This window comes from Orbilia oligospora (genome assembly GCF_000225545.1).
Source record: "Orbilia oligospora ATCC 24927 unplaced genomic scaffold scaffold00043, whole genome shotgun sequence".
Classification (NCBI taxonomy): Eukaryota; Fungi; Ascomycota; class Orbiliomycetes; order Orbiliales; family Orbiliaceae; genus Orbilia; species Orbilia oligospora.
Genome location: NW_011645600.1, coordinates 765,834 through 786,702, shown reverse-complemented (window position 1 = coordinate 786,702; position 20,869 = coordinate 765,834). Strand labels below are relative to the sequence as shown.

The window sequence follows — 20,869 nt, the reverse complement described above, 5'->3', positions numbered from 1 at the left end:
TGCACCCATCCACACCGATGAGCAATCTGTTGGGGTCGCCCGTTCGCAGAGGTACACTGAATCCAATCGTTCCAAAAAACTGCAGTCGGATAGCCAAGTTTCTCCAAACTCACTTGCAATGCCTTTATCTCTCGGATAAAGAAAAGGATGGCTTGAGGGTCAATAGTTTAACTCGCAAATCGTGTTACCTATCTCCTCCCTTGCTAGCTTTGTCAGTAGACAGAATTTCTGTAATTATGTTTTGGCACACCATCTTCGATTTTGTGAAACACATTTGAGAGCGGCGGCACCAAACCCCATGATATCTGCACCGAAAACAAGAAATGCTCCAGGCCGCTTTTTCCACAAAAAAATCCACTTAAGAGGTGTCCAATCCCTCTAACCTGGTTTTAAGGTACTAGCTTAACCTATCCAACTTTTTCAATATCGCCATTTGCATCGATATAACTTCCTCAGCCTTCAATTCGAGGACCATTAAAAAGTTGAATCCAACACAATCGACAACGCAGCCCCTCCCGTTCCCCGCTAGTTCTTCTTTCGCATGCTTGGCACTGGTCGGAAGGCTGCGTCTGGGTGGTGAGCTGGTTGGAAGTTCAGGCAACATATAATTGGTACTTAAGCAGAGCCTCGCTCGAGATCCGTCGGGTTGTCTCCTTCTTCTTAGTCTCTGCTTTTTTCCCAGCTAGTGTAGTGGCATAAACCAGCTTTATCCAAACCGATCTGGCAACCGTATCTTTTTTTATACTCTGGATAGTATCCATCGGATTTCTTTTTGGATCCTCCCCCTTTTGTTTGTTAGTTGAACTCGTGGAGCTAAGGCGACGGCGAGTTAATTTGTTGTATGGTTATTTCGAGCAGCAATCCTCATTGCTTGCGAGTCCTAATCTGAAAATCCATTAGGATTAATTTTCGTGGTTTTAATCACACACCTCTGAAAAATGTCTGATCGTGGTGGGCGTGGTCGCGGTGGTCGTGGTGGTGGTGGTCAAGCTGGGCGTGGCGGTGGTGGACAAGGTGGCGGAAGAGGAGGTGGAGGTGGAGGTGGAGGTGGAGGAGGTGACAACCGCGGAGGCTTTGGTGGGTTCCCCAGAGGGGGTGGAAGGGGTGATAGAGGTGGTGGTGGCGGAAGGGGTGATAGAGGTGGTGGTGGCGGAAGGGGTGATAGAGGGAGAGGAGGCTTTGCCCCACGTGGGGGTAGGGGAGGAGGCGGTGCAGGAGGTCCATCCGACGAGGATTTCCACCTATTCAGGCCTTCTGGAGGACCCACGGGCGTTGACCGAAACGTCATAAACCACGAGGACTCCTTAATCGCTAGCTTCAAGGGACTTTCGGTACAACCACCTCCAGATGTTCCAGGCGACATTGAGCCTGCTTATCCACCTCGTCCAGGATTTGGAACTACTGGCGAAAAGGTTCTTGTTCGCGCCAACTTTTTCCCTATCGATATTAAACCCCCAGGCGGTGGAAAGAACCTAATTGTGCATGTATATGATATCAAAGTGACCCCGGATGAACAAAAGAAGAAGGCGATCTTGAAGCGTGTTATTCAATTGTTCATCCAAGGCCATCTTGCTAAGCATATAGTTGCTACCGACTGGTCCAAGACTCTATTTTCTCCCAAGAAGCTCCCCACCGACCTTGTTCCGGAGGGCGGTGTCAAGATCAAACTCTACTTTGAGGATGAAAAGGGACCTAGTGAAAAGAGCAAGGAATACACTGTCGAAATCAAGTCTAGCAAGAACAGCACTTTAGATATTGGGGATCTCTGGTCTTATGTCAGGGGTGAATCGGATCACAAGCACAAGGCCTTGAATGCCAAGTACTCACCTCCATTGGTCCAATGTCTCAATATCATTTTATCTATGTTCCCAAGCCAGAATCATGTCCAGTTCGGGAGCAACAGCTACTTCGTTCTTCCACCTCAAGGTCAAAAAAAACCCATTGGCGGCGGTTTGGATGCCATCCAAGGTTTTTACTCGTCTGTTCGACCTGGTTTCGATCGCATTCTCTGCAACATTAATGTTCGAACCGGTGCATTCTATCAGGATCGCCCTCTCCACGAGTTGATGTTCGCTTCGATGTATAGAGACTACGCCGAGAACAGGAAACTCAATGAGCGAGAAATCGACATGCTCAGCAGGTTTTTGAAGGGTGTTAAGGTTTCGCTTCACCATCTTCAAGGTGTTCGAAAGAAGTCGGTGGAGAGTGTTGGGTTAAAGAACTCCGAGGAGGAGAAATTCCACTGCGAAGAATTCGGCGGTGGCCTCATCAGTGTGAAGGACTACTTTGCAAAGAGTAAGTGATCTAGTTGTGCCGAAGTGCGAGGTCGGTGATGATTTCGACCTCGTAAAGGAGTGCTTACTGACGGTTGTGGTGATGTTTGGTAGAATACAAGAAGAAACTGGGATTCCCGCTTCTCCCAGTGGTTAATGTTGGGAATAGGGAGCGTCCTAACTGGCTGCCTGCTGAGCTGTGCACTGTCACTCCTGGACAGCCCTTCAAGGGAACCCTCGATGGTGTCAACACCAGCCAATTGATAACCGTCGCCTGCAAACCTCCTACTACGAATGCTAATGTCATTACTTCGGCTGGGCTGAAGGCTCTCGGTCATACTGCTGATACTCAGAATCCAACTTTGGTAAGTGATGAAGTTGAAGAGTCCATTCTTGATATAATCATATCAGGCGTCTGTGCCTTACTAACATTTACCCAATTCGACTAGGCCGGATTCGGTATCAAACTCGACCTGCATATGGTCATCGTCCCCGCCCGTGTCCTTCCAGCACCTCAAATCCAATATTCTGGGAAGCCGTTGAACCCTTTCAACGCATCCTGGAATCTTGCTCAGTCTAAGTTTGCAAAGGCTGGGGAAATAAAAGTTTGGGGCGCTTTGGGTATCATCGGTGGACGAGATGCCACGCCAGAGAACATCGAACTAGCCCTGAAATGCTTGACCGATCAGTGTAGGTTGACTGGTATTAAGGTCCCTGCTACGCTTCCAAATATCCGGTTCAACAACGACCCTTCAAATAATCTTAAGTATATCCAGGACACCTTCATCAAGGCAGCTTCTATGCAGCAGAAACCACAAATTGTGTTCTGTTTCATTCCCACCAAGGACCAGAGGTTATATGAGTACATCAAGCGTGGCGGTGATATTGTGGCGGGTGTTTCGACTGTCGTCGTCACCATGGACAAGGCGAATAAGAGGGGACAGCTTCGTGAACCTGCTAAAGCTGCTCAATATTTTGCCAACGTAGCTATGAAGATCAACTTGAAAGCTGGTGGACGCAATCACATGCTGCAAGAAAAACAGCTCGAGCCACTTATCGAGCCAAACAAGCCCCCCGCTATGCTTTTGGGAGCCGATGTTACCCATCCCTCACCCGGTTCCGCCAAGGGCACTCCATCTCTCGCCGCTGTTGTTGCATCTTGTGATAGGACTTTCGGCCAATTCCCAGCTTCGATCCGTCTCCAGACTTCTAAGAAAGAAATGATAGAAGGCCTGGAGCAAATGGTCATCGAACGCCTGGAGGAGTACGCCCGTCATAACAAAGGTGCTATTCCCGAAAAGGTTCTTTTCTACAGAGACGGAGTTAGTGAGGGCCAGTATGATCAAGTCCTAGCCAACGAAGTCCCCGAAATCTTGAAGGCCTTTAATTCCTACAGACCTGGTAATAAGCCCAAGTTGACCGTCGTCATCGTTGGGAAACGCCACCACACTCGTTTTTACCCGGCTGAGGAGAATGCCGCGGATAAGAAGTACAACTGCAAGCCCGGGACCGTCGTTGATCGTTCGGTCACTGCTGTTTACGACTTTGACTTCTATCTCCAGGCACACTCCGGCCTTCAGGGTACTGTGCGCCCTGCGCACTATTACGTTATTCGAGATGATATTGGTTTTACTGCTGACAAGTTGCAGAATTTGGTAAGCTCTCCAATTTACACATACACATCCCTCTTATTTTTTAGGTTCACATTCTAATCCTCGTTTTAGACTCATAATCTCTGCTACCTCTTTGGTAGAGCCACTAAGGGTGTCTCTATCGTTCCTCCCGCCTACTACGCAGACTTGGCCTGTGATAGGGGCCGATTCTACATTCATCCTTTGTTGACCGGCGCCGAACCTGGTTCTCGAAACTTTACTCAGGCCCAGAGCGAGAAGAGGGCGAGGGAATATTTCCGTGATGGCATTCACAAGGATCTTAGGGGCAACATGTGGTATATTTAGCTGCATAACATTAGCGCAAAAAATTGGTTCTTATCTCTCATATAGTTTCTTATTTTTGCTTGTGTCTGCTCTCATTTTTCAAATTCATTTCCTGCATCTTTTTTTGCTCCTTGTATTTCCGTTTAAAAAGTGCCTTGCGAGAAGCTATCGTGCCTTTAAAACTCTCCTCTCTGAAATTTTCACTCTAACATCTTAGCCCCGTCCATACCTCAATATTTCAACCAGAATGTAAAGTTCAGCCCTCATTTCCAATGGATTGCATCAAGAAGCTGTGAAGATTTATGACCCAACGCCGACATATATAGTATACCATATGAAGGGCAGCCGGCTAGTTATGTGCCTATGCCATGCTAGAAGCGTAGAAGAGGGCCTTCAGGTATCGAGACTTTATATAGGACTTGAGGATCAGTAGGACCCAAAGAGCCTCAAGGCTAGATGTGTACAAGCCTGGTTTTGTGTTGCTGAGGACCAGTTTGTAGGGGTAAAAATACCACAAGGTCTGAGGATAGCTTGCGTTGTAACTATATTCAATGCATCTTAAAGACGATTCCTCTCGGCGTCATTGAAGACGTCGACAAACTTCCATCGCCAATCCATCCATAAGTCCATACCAAATACAACTACGTATTACGCTCTATCTACATCAACATCAACCGTCCTAACATCACCGATCCTTACTATCTCGACTCTTAATCGCTATCCTGTATGAACGACAACATGGTTCTTCACCAAAGATCTTCCTCTATTAAATCAGACGAGAACTCTGCCCCGGAGAGGCCAGCTGTGGGCACGATCTCAACTTTTGCTGAGGTTGGTCCGGATGGCCCTGAGTCTCCTCAGGGGTATACCCACCCGGCCTTCTACCGCACCGGTCCGGTTAAGATCGAGAAGCAGCTACACCTTCTCACCCTTGATGCTGTCAAGCAATGGCAGAACGAAGTTAAAACGCCAACTTCACCGTTGACTGGTCGTCCTAATGATAATGAATCTTTCTGGCCTCCAGAGCTTGTCAATAAACATCACTCTCCATCTGCTGAGAAACATCCTCGTGAGTGCTGGCATCCAGGAAATACCTCCAAACCGTTTTCTTGATAGATAGATATATGGGAGATGACTAACTAAAGAGAATATGAAATAAACAGGTGGATTTTTTAGCAACAGGGATACTTTCACTGAACCATCGGTCTCAGGGTCTCCAAACTCTCTTCAAAATCCTACCTTGGAACTCCAGGTCCCTAAAATCCCTACCGTCCAAGTCACTAGTGGCGAGGGTCTCGGAGAGCCGGTCAAACCACTTGGGCCTCCACCAAAGGTAACCCGCAAAAGATCTCAACGAATGTGGAATTTCACCAATATTGACGAACAGGAGGAACGTACTGTGGTTCCGGACAAGATTCTCTATCATCGTGAGATTGAACTCTGGCGTTCTGATGTCATCAGGAACGGTGCTTGTAAGTAGCAGGATCCGTTCTGTTTATAACGGACCTGAGATTTAAGCAGCTAACACTCTTGGTTGTAGCAATGGTCGGCATTCAAGATGGCCTTACTATCTTCTGTCGCAAGATGGGAGAGCCAAAGCCTACCGCTCTCATTTTGAACACTTTCGGCGCCTTCCTTGATAAGTCCATCGGTAAGAATTCCTGCCGTACCCATAGAACCTTAAAGTCGCTATTCTAACACAGAATTTAGCACAGTTGGTCGAAGTCAAGGAGTTCTTCGAGGAGCACCGCCATCATCTTTCTGAGCGCGAGAACACCCTTCTTCGTGGCCAACTCACCAGTTACAAGCGCATCTTGGACCAACAAGACGCTCGTATCCGCGAGTTGGAAAAAAAGCTCAATCACAAGCTTGATCTTGAAGACGAGGATTGAATACTTTTGTCATGATTCATTTGCCTTCGATTCATATTGACGAATACCGATCTCTTTTTACTAATCATGGAAATGGCTTTTTTGCAATGGGTTTTTATTTCTATTTTGTACATTCTTTATCTGGGGTTTGAAGCATTGTGTACTTAATTAGCAGTGCATGGCACAAAGGCGTCGAGCAAGGTAGCGTGGTGATCGGCAGCACTCAACCGCAATACCGCATGCCATACACGTTGCGCTGAGTGTTCTGGTTTCCTACATCGTTAATGAAGCACTTCTTCAGAATTGAATTATCGTCTATCAAGTGTTCTTGAACCGCCTTTTATCATAGGGCAGGAGCTCTTCACGGTTACGGAGTTTAATCCAGAGCTGTTATCCTTCTTCATCTCCTTTGGTCTGTACCTAGCCTACCAACTTAACCACACCATTACCATCATCGGCCTCCTTTCTACCAACCAGTAGTCTCGTTTTTCTCAAGTCCATCAATACAAGTACCATCGAAATGTCTGTGTTTCTACGCCATCCGCCTAACATGGCCCCTCTCTATGATACACTTTCCATCCTCCCAGGGGCAGAGACTTCTCTCACGTGTCTCATTCTTCACGCTTCCCTCGTTCGAAACCGGTTGATCGCCTCCAGCAATATCCAGACCAAGGGGGGCAAAACACTCGCGCCAGAACTTTGGTTAAAAATCGCCGAAGAACACAAACTTGTCGAAACTGAAGAGTGGATTGTCGTCATTTGTGATGCGATTTCCATAGAAAAGACAGACACCGGTGGTTCAGGGAAAATCCTCACTTGCTACCAAGCTACTCCAAAAGAGGGTTGGAAGTTTGGCAGCTTCGATTCCAGGGCGGATGTCGAAATGGGACAAAATTGGCTCAACAATCCATCACAAAATACCGATATCTGGGTCATTGACAAGACGAAAAAGTACAATATCGAGCTCTATGAACGCGGCGTTGGCACTAAACCTTGTCTGTACGAACACCCATTGGTCCCAGATATCATAGCTAGGGTCGAAAATGGGGACTGTAAAGTCTGTCTCCGCGAAAGATATATTTGCCCTGGATGCCCAACCGGGGCGCATTGGTTGGCAAGGCGGTTCGGTGCCTATATCGAATGGAGGATTCCAAATTTCGAACTCGAACAGAGTCTCGGGCTCCTCAACCAAGTCCGTTTGCGATTGATATGCCCATTGTGCATTGGGATTGATAAAATGGTTGAAGACAAAATCTGGCTCAACTTTTTTCCAAGGGGAGAGCTGACACCCGTCGGAAATTCGAGGGCTATAAAGTGTAACAAGTGGTTCGAAGAGCTTGGATATAACTTCCGTTTCGAGATCCGCGAGCCTGAAAAGGAAGATCAAGATGACCTAGAAGATATCTCGTCGAGTGGGGAGGATGATTTCTCGTAGGATAGTATGATTACCTAGGTACGCAACTGGATAAAGTTCGATCTAGGAGGGCGACTTTGCAAAATTGATTACTCTTCAGCGCAGGTTTTATGTCTCTTTTTTATTCCGTTATTGTTATTGTTTTCAAGCCTGTCATGCTACTGCGAGGACTTTCATGTCTTTCATATTTCATTTTCTTTACGAAGTTGTTAATAACTTAACTAAGCTAAGTTACTACAACGCTGAAGACCTGTCGGTTCTTCAGGCCCTGGACTACCATTTAGGGGGTTTCTTGTCTCAACCGTACCGAAGACTTAATAATACCTAATGATAGAACAATTGATTATGAATAACCCTTTACAATCTTCCAATGCTCACATCTAATCTAGTAGCCACCAATATTCGTTGATAACTTGTGAATTCATGAAGTGTTGGGATCCCGATCCTAGGGCTGGTTGTCGCGGGTTCGGAACAGGGATCGGGTTGGCCAGCTGCTTCGTGACCAACCCAAAGCAATAGTCAAAGTGCTCACCTCCTTCTAGTTAACCTTAATATATTATAATACCGCCCCAGTTCAAATTACTGTGCCATAATATACAGTATTCTGCGGGTACAGAGACGTCGAGACGTAAAAGTCCCTGTCCTCTGCTCGCGCTCGTGCCAGCATACGCTTGGAATCGCTCAGCGTCGAATGGTGTTGCACGCATAAAATACAACAAGTCGGCGAATGCAACTTTTCCGCCGGGGTGAACTGGATGGATATCATGGATTCAAACCCACCTGACGGATATCATTAGGATATCATGCACGCGACCTACGGCTGAAATATCATGTACACAATAATTGTGAAAGCGTCTGCACGGTGGCGATCATGGGCATTGCTCCTCGCATTGCTTAATCGATGCATATGGTTGCATTGACTCCAATGGTACCTTAACTCCGCGATAACTTAGCGGCCAGATATCAAGCCAGCGCGTACCGACACGTCCAAACTATAAGAAAGATGGAGCTCACCGCCCGCCAGAGATATCATTGGTCTACTTCGAAGCTCCATCCTTGAATCTAGGTCCTGTATCTAAACTTGGAAGGCCTTTCGAAGTCTTGGCGTTCACTGCCACACTCGAGTATGCTATGGCTTTTAGGGCTTGCCGAGACTGATGATGACGAGTCCAATACACCGCGGACTTAAGTGTAGACGCCGTTCCAAACTCAAAGTCTAAGCAATGGGCCCAATTGATTCGATTCGCTCGTTGAATCAATGCAAGGTATATTTCAGCCCCCAGTTTATCTCCTTCTGATGCCTTTTAATTTTCTCAATGATAACACCAATGTTTTTATATGCTTGCGCCACTATCAACCTGTATTTTGTCAGAAATGGATTCCGCAAGGCGATTCGGTTGGGAACGGAGAAATCTAAGTTTGCATAAAACCCGCGGCCTGTCCAAACATTTTTAGTGATTTCAGGACGATTCCAGGGTCTCGTATCCGAAAATGGTGCTCATCCCTGCCACTACCCCGCACTGACGCAAGACACATTCTATACCCCTCACCGAACCGTGTAGCTCCCTAACAAGATGATCGAAAGGATTTGTTCGCGTTGAAGCCGCAATTCACAATTTTATGTAATATGCCTTTAAAACTCGAGAGTTCAAGACTAATTGATGGGAGTAAGAAAATACTGAAGCCCCCTCGCTTGAATGCATTGATTTTGTTACTAAATATGCCATGATATCTAATTTAACCCCCGCGGTGGGCAACTAGCTTGGCATACATATGCGTCTACTCCCCCACCCGGATCTGAATACTTGAATGAAGAGCCATTGCTAGTCTGACGAGCAATCAACCTGAAATTGGTGCCGTTGATTTTCGGCCAGCTCGCATGGATCCTCGCCGAGGTGCTTACGGCTTTTAGTTTAGTTTATATGTGAGGGCGGTGCGGGTTCAGCATGTGTCTGTAACGCTAAATGTATCATTGAGAGCCGTTTCCGTTGTTCGCGGGAGAGCTGAACATCGGGTATGTTAGCTGTTTCCTGCGAAGACCATGCATGTGTCCCTCTTAGTTTGCCCTCCGTCGACGGGGCTAGCGAATCAGGGCGTGTCTGCAGCATCATGCGCCATACGTCAGTGAACACTGGAATGTTGAAATTTGAACGGTTCTTTGTTGAGAACTGCAAGAAATCGGACGCTAGTTGATCAAGGATGAGGGGCAGATCAAGTGCTAGCTAGTGCAGTGGCTAGCTAGTATACAGCTACTATTCTAGAACCCCGCACGCAGCAACGGCAAAAGCTATAAAGGGGCCCGCGTTCGCCCGTTGATTTCATTTTAATTTCGAATCTGCTCTACATCACCCCTTACATTCTTCAATCAAGTATCAAGATCTAAACCAACCCTTTTCAATTACATATACAAATTTTCAAAATGGTTCACGCAGGCGGAATCTACGTTCTTAAGAATCAGAACACTGACACTGTTCTCGACGAGAACCAGGGTAACAACTGGGTTCGTGCCTGGGGCGGTAATGGTGGTGACAACCAGAAAGTCAGTAACATTAGCTAATTTCTATGAGGAGCCCCTCCTCATTTTATCGTGTCCCGTACAACACTGACAATTTAATAGTGGGAGCTCAACCGTGACGGCCCAGGTCACAGATGGTGGTTGCGAAATATTGCCACCGGAAGATATCTTGCTCCAGAGAACGAGGATCTTGGTGCCGCTTTGAGGACAAACGACGAGCCATTCCTCTGGCACATCTCCGATGACGAGGGTGGTCACCGGTATGTTCCAATCTATAGCTACTTAGGTACACTTTATGGTATAACGAGTCTAATATATGTACATCGTTCGATAGTCTCCAAATCCATCACGATCTTGACCTCCACATCGATGTCAAGGATGCCAGCCGTGACGACGACACCGTTGTCCTCCTCTGGGAGCGAAAGGGCAACAACCAAGTCTGGATCCTCGAAGACGGTAAATATCCCCTATAGTGCCCAGTATTTTTAGTTCATTGTCTCTAACATGCCACGTTATAGCTTAAATGACTCCAACCACCGCCGGGATCGGAATTGATATATGAGGGTTCTGCAGATCTAATATTTAGATTCAAGCTACGACATGTAGATATACTCAATATGTAACTACAATAGTCTAATAAATCCTATATCTGAACAAAAATAATCTGCAAACTAAAATCTTGTGAATTTAAACTTGCTAAGAAGACCCGTGCCTCTAGCTCTCTCAATTCAGGAACAGTGTATGCATGTGTCGATCCAACGAGTTTTGATGCGTTGATATGATGAATGGTTCTACGTGTACTACGATATCGCAATAGTCTAGCAGAATTCTAACTTAATGAATACAAATTGTAATGAGTCTAGGATTGGGACGGCCGGTTCGGCTTCTATGCGCATAGCATTTGATTGAAATTCGTATGTGTGTGTAGCTACTATGCATATATGATCACCAATGGAACTAAGTAATGTTAGATTCTCACTAGGATGCAAATTGTGGCCCAATATATATTGCGTATCTAATTGGAAACTTTCGTCATCGATTTTGAGGCGCCGAGGTAGCGAAATTTATATCACCGATGATGCCATCCAACTAAATCCCTCGTCGTTTGCCTACCCGCCTATATTTTCTGACCACCCCAGGCAGGCTTCATGGGCCGATCTCTGTTCCTAATGGGTAAAGTGCCTTGATGTTTTAGAGGCACCTAAATCGACAATCCAATGGTACCGATGCTGTATTTCCTTCGAGAAAGAGCCTTAAAGCTCTAAAGGTCGTCTCAAACAAGGGAGAAGTAGTGCTAGTCCGGACGTCTCTTTCGAACACTATGTTTGTCGTGGCGTATCTAATTGATGGAAAGGGGTTTAGTATAATATATTATAGCATTGTACAAATTAAGGGGGCTTGGGTGCGCAGCAGTATTGATTCTGGTTTACGAGATAAGGCTTGGGATCCAGATTGCGTATAACAATATAATAGATTACTATACTGCTAAGACCCGTAATATCTTATACGGAAGACAAATTTCGAAAAAATCTTGCGGTAGCAACTGTATGTTGCGAGTAGGTTTGGCCTGGATATTCGCATGGGGGTATGCTAGAATGTGGGAGCTAGAAAGCCAAGACAAAGATGTCGTCGAGCCCGTGAAAGTTCAATCTCGAACTCACGTGAAACCGGTCCACAAATACCTTTCGATCTTGTAGCTCCTTCAGTAATTAGCCTGTAAAGGTGTTAGCCGAACGAATTGAATGGGGGGCGGAAGCGGCTTCGCTTCAAAGCGGTTCCGTCCAGCCTGCCAAGTTAGACCATGGTCTAGGCCCGAATCGTGGTTCATGCAAGGCACAACATTCCGAACATATCAGTGGTCCGATTTTAGGCCATGGAACTAACAAAGTAGGAGACCGACGGATCCGGTTAGAGCATCCCTCGTGTACAAACAGTCTGGTTGGAAGGAAATGCAAACGGAGATGTGGAGGATAAGTATGCTGGACCTAGCGCTCTGTTACTATAGTAAGTGATGTTACCAACGATAACGAGCTGCTGTCAGGATACCTGGAGATCGAGGGGCTTTCGGATATACCAACAGCCGTAGCTGCGTCAATGGCATTTGATATCTACATATATCAACCAACATGCAACATGTTGCTCATAATCGCGATCCATCGGTCCCTTTGGTAGTATACTAGTATCTGGATCTTCACGTCATAGTCGAGATACAAAATATTTTCGCTGTATTATGTTGGAGGTGATCCCAAGTCAAAATTTTAATTGTTATTCTGGCAATCGATCAAATTCCCATGTAACAGGGAACGGAAGAAGATATAATCTGAGAGGCCGCCTGGCTTGATCGATTGATGAAATGGGCCCCTGGCATCAGCGCCACGTCTAGTGCAATATAAATAAGACTGAAAGTTTGTGATTATAAACTAAAAGTCAGAATAAATTGCCGATAGATGAAACGCCCAATCGTTGTCAAAAATATATCTCTTACTTCAATTGTGCTTATTAGTTCGAATGGAGTCGCGGCCCGTACAGCTATCCACACTGCAGTAAACAATCGCGATGCGACAACACCAAATTTCCAACACGGCGGTATAAGCTTCTGCTGACCCCTACCTTGCAGTTCGACGGCGCGATTGCATTGTCGTCGATTGATCTTATAAGTTTTAAAGAAGTATTTGATCCGAGAATTTTTATTTCTAGGCTATATCTGCTAAGTTTATACGATGGCGGCACCTCGAAGAGACAAACTGTCTTTTCTCTTACTCTCTCTCATTCTCTTTTTATCATTTTTCGACACAACTTCTTCTATCCCTCAAAGGGAAGTTACCCCGACAAGATTCCACGATACGTCGATTATCACGAAATGGAAATGGAAAACAAGTACGACTATTTCGATTAAATATAGTTACAGAGCTGTTCAAATTTCAACTGTAACATCTGCAGACACGGGGCGTTGTAAGGGATATCCTATACCAACAACGCTTCAACATGCCCTTACCATTAAAGTCTGCGAGAAGTGCCCAATACAAACTATTACAAACTTCAGGGACCCTATAACATCACATGCTGAACCTTGGGTTTATGGACGAACGACTATTTTGCAGTGGTGGGTGATCGAGTTTTGGGGGTGGGCATTTCAGAACTTCCAAACAGCGGTCTACCATGTATCTCAGCATGGAAAGCCTCGGAAATGGACTTCGTATACTATTGGAATTACTCTGAAAACACTTCCAATGACTACTTTAGGAGTTCTGACGACCTATAATACGACAAGCTTTATTCATCATCGAACGAGAGTCACGGTTCATAACCTGGAGGGAGAATATCGATCAACGATTCAAGTCACAAGGGCGCCTACAACGATCACATATATGAAAACGACTAAATCTCATACAACAGTATACATAACAGTTACTCAGGTTGTGCAAATCACTGAAGTAAATACCATCATGGATGGTTCAGGCTCCATAATCAAGACTACCTCTTTACTGCCACTACCTTCCTCAATAACAATCAGGTGTACTACAAAATCGACACATGTCAATCGAGAAGGGTCGACTTTGATCCTCATGTCCGATATTATAACCTCCATCCCTCTGGCCATTAACCTTCCGGGGTGTACTCGAGTTTATGCTTCAACGTCATGCGCTTCGCCAAATTCTGCGGGAGCGCAGGGCGGCCCTGGAGATGAGGTAGACTCTTTAAGTAGTGATTTGGAGGGAGTAACTGATCCTTTGACGAGCGTGAGTCTTCAATTGAGCACTGTATCACGGCCTATATCCAGCCTTGCGTCCGGGATTTCCCCTCGGCCCAGTTCGTCCGAGACACCTATAGCAGCGTCTGGTTCTACAACTATCTCAATTAGTGCTTCCAACCCCTCAATTTTACAATCGACAGTACCACTTTCTGTATCATCTAATTCTGACAGCCTTTTTACGATAACCTCAGCAGTGACATCATGGTATGAGATGGTCACGCAGACGATATATTCTGGAAGTACGTCTCGAACATCTCTGACAATTGGGGCCGATGGAAACCCCACTGCAATCATTGTACTGCCAACAGGCCTAGGAGGGATCCGGTTTACGACGGTGTCCTCGGGGTCCACAGTATCAGAAACAACGGTAGTTGGCCCGGGTGGTGCGACGACTATAATTGAGATACGGCCGATCACGGACTCACAAGTCGAGAGCCGTAGTGTAGGCTTGACGGTGTCTTCTGTATCTAGTACCGATCCGCTGGGTCAAAGCTCCGTTGAGTTCTTGACTACGACAACCTCACCATTAGAAGCTACGGATTTGATTTCCACAACCCTTCTACCCACTAATGCTTCAACAGGCTCTACCCCCAGTGAAACGATGTCAGCCGCCAGCTCCATTTCCGCTGACCCAAGTACACTTGAGCCAGGCGATAGCGATAGTACGTCAATCAATCTATCGCCTAGTGCCAACCTGTCTACTATTGATTCAAGTATTATCACTGCGAGCACTATCGATTTAGTAACGGCCGATTCCGGGATCATCAGTCCGAGTAGTGTTGATATTAGCACTATCAATTTGAGCTCCTTGGGTATTGGTTCTACTTCGGAGATCGCTGAAACAAAGTTTACGGATGGAATATCAACTATTGTATTATCTGAATCCCTGACATTTGAGTCAACATCGACAGGCGTAATCAGCACAGTTGAATCGACTTCAGAGCCCGAAGTTGAATCTTCTACTGAGTCTACAGATTTGGTATCTACTGCTCCAGAGCAGACAGGGTTGGTTGGCCCGATTTTAAGTTCAGAAGCGGTTATCCCTACTACTGACTTATTGACGACAAAGGAGCCCCTCCAGACGACAGTCTCGACTAATGAATCAAGTCTCATAACTTTGGCGAGTCCTGGTTTGAGTGTTTCATCGTTGAGCGAGAGCCCGCTTGCGGAAACGACTCTACCTAGCGAAACGTCTGGTAAGGAGACGTCGAACTCCTTCAGCCAAAGCTTAACTAGTGACAGCTCAATAGTAGAGACTTCGTCCACGGATATGGCTGTACCAGAAACCACTTCTGAATTGCCCTCTACTATCGATTCACAATCTACAACTTCTGAAAATTCCGAAACAGGTGACCCGATTTCTACAACCGACAGTACGAGTATACTTTCGCAATCTATAGACATTTCGGCAACGGTCACGGATACCTTATCAGATTTAAACAATGAGACCAGCGCTGAACCATTACCAGAAATTAGCTCAAACGAGGAAGTATCTAGCACATCCTCTTTAACTGGAGCTCCAACCACTTCTAGCTTCATGGAGGAGGAGACCCAGACCAATGACGCACTCTCGACGATGGATGGTGCGACAGAGTCTATCTCAATATCCACATCCCCACCAACAGTTAATCTCGTCCCGTCTGCCATGATCATTATCGAGGATTATAAGCTATACGATTTTTGCAGCGAATATCTGGGGTATTCAAAGCAAACTTCAACTGTGATCCAGAGCCAGGTTGACACTACCTTTGGTACGGAGATAATACTTACTGGGGAAGAAACGATAACATTCACGGTTCTTTCTACGGAACTATTCGTTGAAAAAAAGACATCAACATCACTAAGTGGCACATATGTTTTGCTGCTCTCAACTCTCACGGAAATCGAAAGCCAGTTTTTTACAATTACATCCGTTGTTCTGGATGGCGTCAGGAGCATTGATGAAACGGCGACGCAAGATAGCCCAATAACGTTATTATCAGTCGTCACGGTATATGAAGGAGTATATACCAGTCAAGTATATGAAATAACCACTTTATCCTCAACGGAAATAACGACAATCACTATTCTATCTGGGGAAGTAACATCCACCAATGTTGAATTTTCGACTACAACCGTATTTTTTCAGGAAACTTCAACTATAGTTGATGGCCAAACGACTTCCACCATTGTTTTACCCGGCACACAAACTAACAAGGTATCAGCTTCTACTACAATAATCTCGGGGGAAACTTCTACCCAAACTACGACTACAATAACTGATTTTACGACAATCTCAACTACTCAAATGGTTCAAAGCGGTATCTTGCTAATCACAAGCACGGCACCCACGAAAACCGTATTTAACACCCAATCATTTAGCACCAATATCACCTCAGGCATTTCTATACTGCCAACTATAATATACACTACAACTATAAACTCAGCCACTGCTTCGACAACTTTGACAAGCGGGACTACAATTTCGACGTTCATATCCGTAGTTACGAGCTCTGTTATGAGTAATCTCCGGAGTACTGTATCAGCAACTGCACCGGTTACTACTACTACGTTTACATCCCTCAGTTTTATTGCCGTCGCTGTTACAAGTCGGAGTAGTTCTCAAGCAGGGATCAAAGCCAGGGCTCTGAGTAGTATTGGCGAGAAGGTGATTCAACAAACGGTAATAGAGAAAAGACAGGCCAACTTGGTATCGAACAAAGTTGTAATTCCGTCCCCACTGGAAACATTTGGCACCGATATTTTAAGTGAGGTTGTGTTTCAGAAGCCACTTCTAAGGATTCAACGGAAACAGTTTCTGCCATTATATTCGAGACTGTAACACTTATTCAGGCGACTAGCATCGTGTCGACTACCCGCACAGAGTTCTCGACAATCATTGAGTCTCAAACTTCCACAGAAATCGTGGATGTGGTCGTTCCTGAGACAAGCTATACTTCCACTATCTTCTTCACAGAGTCAATAAGTATGACTTTCACAAGTGTCGTGCAGATTGGTACTTTCTCAAGCACCCAAACTTTTACAGATACCGTGACGTTAGAGGAGACCTTCATTTCCTCTATCTTCAAAACCCTTCCATCAACGACGGAAGCAAATACTTTGACAGAGAGTATTCAGACTACAGAAGTTCTTTCAAGTTTTTTGACGCTTTCAAGCACCACAATCTTCGAGACCATCACGACTACAAAAACACAGTCTGCAATTCTCTTCGTCAGCGAGACAATACCCTCCTCAACCGCTATCGTAACGACAACATCTTTCTCTACACAGATTGATGTTGATATATTCACGGAATTTATTCCATCTACAACTCAAACCATTACAAACTTCCAAACTTTATCCCAAACCAATACCTTAATAATTTATACAACTATTCCGAGTGCAACCCAATATAATACTATCTCCCCCACCACAACTGTGACATCTACGCTGGTAGAGCTATTTACATCCCCATCTTCAACATCAATTTCATATAGCATCTCGACTGTAACCTCTCAAACTACTATAATATCTTCTATTATCGTTCCGGCATTAACCCAAAGCACCACGAGAACAAGCACCTTTATAGACTCATTAACAACAGTAACAACCTACCTCTCAACATCTACGTCCACAATCGCACAAATCGCAACTACAACCATCACAGTGGCGCAGGGAGCTCCAAGTGGGAATGTATCATATCTGAGCATAGGTGGGATCAATAACGGAACGTTCGCAATCTCTGACGACGCCATGCATCTCACCAACAACTTTTATGCGCCGAACACCCGTGAAACCTTTATTGTCACAAATCTGGGACAATTATATTCGGTCACGAATAATTACTATTACGGTGACCCAACTGCCGCAGATAATAAGTTGTTTTGGGGGTTCACAAATCAAACGGCGGGTAGGAATTATTATATTGCGTTTACTAGTTCGACGAATGTGTATCAGTTATATCTTCGGAATACAACGTCTAATCAACCGTTTGTATTCTGTTTGAGTACTCTAAGTAGTGCGGATAGTAATACCAGGGCTGGTTAGTATATCCTTTCCTTTCGTTAGCACGTGAATCGAGTATTTCGGTTGCTAATATGCTTTATGCCTTGATTGTAGGTTTCCATATAAGAGCCTACAATGGTAACGCACAAGCTCTAGCGCAGACAGGCAGTCGATAATGTACTTTAATAAATCTGTTCCTCAACCCGACTTAAAATTCGTATCTTATCTATTCGGTGCTTGCTTTTATTCGCTTTGGGTATCTGTTACTATAATTCGAAAAGTTACCACATAATATTATTATATGACATTCAGATTACAGCACCTTAACTAACCTGCGCTCCAAGTATACCCGAAAATCAGTATGAAAAATGAAGTCGTGCCGGTGACCAGGACTTAGCTTCAAAGTTCCTCCTCATTTTATCAGAATATATCATCAAAACATGCCTTCGATGTTATATTTCGAAGGAATTTGATACTTTTGATACTCATCCAGCCAGTTTCTTGGAAAAGTAGCCTTTTCAATGCCCTTGATATAAATCGCCCGCCGATCATTCAGCAGCACCCGATGGAAGCGTCTAGTCAGCGCCACGACTTAACATGGATTCCCTAGAATCCATACCACTAGTGTTGCTGTTCAGAATTGGTGCCGAGGGGAATAGCGTCTTATATGCTAATGAAGCTGTATTGTTCTTGAGAAACATCCGGACCGTCTGTTTGCCAAAAAAGAGCGTCTACTGCTTGAGCACCAATATAAAAAGTTCGTCGACAAGCCGTTATCCCGGTTCACTTCCTTTCTGTCTTCCCATCTTTCACCAACCAATCTTTATGTTTAATCAACTCTGTTTTGTCATACCTATTATCAATTTCCTTCGACCCTGTAGAAGCACGACCATCTGATCAATAGAAATGAGTCCGAAAAGGGTTAAAGACCTTCTAGGAGCCTTTAAGAGGAATACGGTAAGTCATATCGAATCTCTTCAGCTGGGATCGCGTATGAAGCTTCCACCTAGGTGTCTAGTGCTGGATGAGCTTAGATGATCATTTGACGGCCTATCGGTCGTAGAGGTTAGTGCTAATGATTGTATATCACTTCTAGGGAATTACGAACCTTTTTTCACGACGCGGAAGGGCTACATCGCAAACCGGGAGTCCAAATGCTGAAGGACGCGTCCGAAAGAGTGCCTTCGCTGAACGTTTCGACCTCACTGATTTTGGAGGGCCTGATCTCGAGACCGATAATAATCACAGTCATGGTAGTGATAATGAGGTATGTTAATTGAAGTATATTGTAGTTGATGTTGGGTTCTATGTGGATTCGAGGCTACTATATAGCGGGCTCTTTGCGGCTAACATCTGGTGTATAAAGGAAGGAGAATTGAATACCGGTGACGTCGCGGAGTTGCCAGCACTTAACACGGCAGCAGGAGCAGCTACATTTCCAACCTCACAACCACAACCACAACCTCCCTCCATCATCACCAGCGACGACCCAAATATCATCTCAGGAATCTTTAACACCAATACTGCTTGGCTAAGAGAAAACCTCTCCGATATCCTACCTCCTGAATCCTTTTTACCTTACGGAATTACCCAGTACCAATTGGAACCTGAGCAAGACGCTAAGATGGGGAAGAATAAAACAGCTAAACAAGCTGCCCGTCGCAAGCATGCCAAAGCGGCTGCAGAAGCCAGCCGGAAATCATCTATGCCATCTACCCAAGCTCCGGAGGCCCCTACAAAACCGGACGTTCCCAAAGGCCCCGCTTCAAACGTCGAAGTGAAGGACGAACAAAGTGCCCAAGACCCTAGCATTGGTCCGCAAAACATCATCGCCTCACCAACCATTGGTTCGGGGACCAAGTTTCCCGAAACCGCCAGTACCAACTCAAGCAATGGTACTCAGCCGGCTAAAGATAGCCTCATTGTCGATCCCAAACTCTTTGGTCTTGTCACAGACATCGGAATATTCACCAGATGGAAGCGACAGGACTTCCTTAATCTCAGCCGCAACGACTTACTTGTCTTCATCCACCTCTATCGTCGAGACATGATGCCAACGGCCAAACATAATTTTGGCCAAGTCAGAAGAATCTTCTTCAACGAGGTCTATGGGGAATATTACTGGATCTCTTGGGTCCGTGATATCATCCTGGCCTTTCTTCGAAGTTCCTCCGCCATTGAGCTGGCTGGAGAAGAAACAGTTGCAACATTGAAGACCGCGGCCGAGGATGTCGACTTCCTCGGAAAGTTGGCACCAGAATTCAAGGCACTGTGCCTAGAGCGTTTGGCCCAATACAACGCTCGACGTATTGAGGCTTCTGAAGAGGAGGAGAAGGGCACCGGGATGCCCAAAGAAAATCCCGGTGGAATCAAAATCGACGTTTCCGTCGGTTCTGTTGGGGGGAGGAAGAGCAGGAAGAAGGAAAATAAGGGGAAGGGGAAGGGGAAGGAGATGGGTGACGATGGGGAGGAGGATGAGGAAGAGGAGGCCGCCTCCCCAGCCTCACAAGTCCTTGAAGTCAAGGACATTGACAGCTTGGTAACTGCATTTGCAGCTGCCCTGCTACGAAGCTGTTCCTAATGTAAATTTAATTTTTTAATTTCCTTTTAATTTCCTTCTAACTTTCCTTTTTTTTTTTTTGAGAATGAAGACTACACATATTCGTTGCGCCTTTTACTAGCATCGTAAACCTTCAAAAATTGACGTTGTGCATGATCAAGTATACGTAAGATTTGAAGTTCGGGACACCAATGGGAATTTGACCACCCTCCGATAGCTAAGGTTTAAACGGCGGTATTATATCGAAATCTAGATTCTACTTGACTGTATTCTGGCAGATCAACTGCTTTTTACTTTTACCGCTTTCGACAATTCTGTACAAAATTTGCTTGGAGTGGCGAGAATATATATGCTGAATGAGCCCCCTACGCTAACGATTATTTAGTTCCTCTTAACAGTCCCGGATATAATATACTAATAGAGGAGTTGACTCTAATATTCATTTATAAATTTATCGGAGACTAATTTAAATTTGACGCCAGAAAGCAAGAGTAGTCTGTAATATAAGAAGGAAGTACGAACAGAACTTCTATACTCGTAATTTCAAGTTTGTACCTCGAT

General features: G+C 45.3%; 6 protein-coding genes across 6 annotated transcripts; all 6 read left to right on the top strand.

Annotated features, from left to right (window-relative positions):
- Positions 1–938: 938 nt before the first annotated feature.
- On the top strand, positions 939–4,231 carry AOL_s00043g243 (uncharacterized protein; the record flags this gene model as incomplete). Its single annotated transcript, XM_011120730.1, has 4 exons — positions 939–2,295; positions 2,388–2,638; positions 2,723–3,928; positions 3,998–4,231. The coding sequence occupies 4 exons, from the start codon at positions 939–941 to the stop codon at positions 4,229–4,231; spliced, it is 3,048 nt and encodes a 1,015-aa protein (XP_011119032.1).
- Positions 4,232–4,948: 717 nt separating this feature from the next.
- AOL_s00043g242 (uncharacterized protein) lies at positions 4,949–6,102 on the top strand (the record flags this gene model as incomplete). Its single annotated transcript, XM_011120729.1, has 4 exons — positions 4,949–5,279; positions 5,374–5,682; positions 5,751–5,861; positions 5,921–6,102. The coding sequence occupies 4 exons, from the start codon at positions 4,949–4,951 to the stop codon at positions 6,100–6,102; spliced, it is 933 nt and encodes a 310-aa protein (XP_011119031.1).
- A 529-nt stretch (positions 6,103–6,631) lies between these two features.
- AOL_s00043g241 (uncharacterized protein) lies at positions 6,632–7,516 on the top strand (the record flags this gene model as incomplete). Its single annotated transcript, XM_011120728.1, has 1 exon — positions 6,632–7,516. The coding sequence occupies one exon, from the start codon at positions 6,632–6,634 to the stop codon at positions 7,514–7,516; it is 885 nt and encodes a 294-aa protein (XP_011119030.1).
- Positions 7,517–9,914: 2,398 nt separating this feature from the next.
- On the top strand, positions 9,915–10,533 carry AOL_s00043g240 (uncharacterized protein; the record flags this gene model as incomplete). The annotated part of the gene is made up of 4 exons (XM_011120727.1): positions 9,915–10,034; positions 10,113–10,270; positions 10,345–10,466; positions 10,529–10,533. 4 exons carry the CDS (start codon positions 9,915–9,917, stop codon positions 10,531–10,533), a joined length of 405 nt encoding a protein of 134 aa, XP_011119029.1.
- Positions 10,534–12,730: 2,197 nt separating this feature from the next.
- On the top strand, positions 12,731–17,924 carry AOL_s00043g239 (uncharacterized protein; the record flags this gene model as incomplete). The annotated part of the gene is made up of 3 exons (XM_011120726.1): positions 12,731–16,511; positions 16,559–17,785; positions 17,863–17,924. The coding sequence occupies 3 exons, from the start codon at positions 12,731–12,733 to the stop codon at positions 17,922–17,924; spliced, it is 5,070 nt and encodes a 1,689-aa protein (XP_011119028.1).
- A 730-nt stretch (positions 17,925–18,654) lies between these two features.
- Positions 18,655–20,329, top strand: AOL_s00043g238 (uncharacterized protein; the record flags this gene model as incomplete). The annotated part of the gene is made up of 3 exons (XM_011120725.1): positions 18,655–18,705; positions 18,845–19,015; positions 19,115–20,329. The coding sequence occupies 3 exons, from the start codon at positions 18,655–18,657 to the stop codon at positions 20,327–20,329; spliced, it is 1,437 nt and encodes a 478-aa protein (XP_011119027.1).
- Positions 20,330–20,869: the final 540 nt, after the last annotated feature.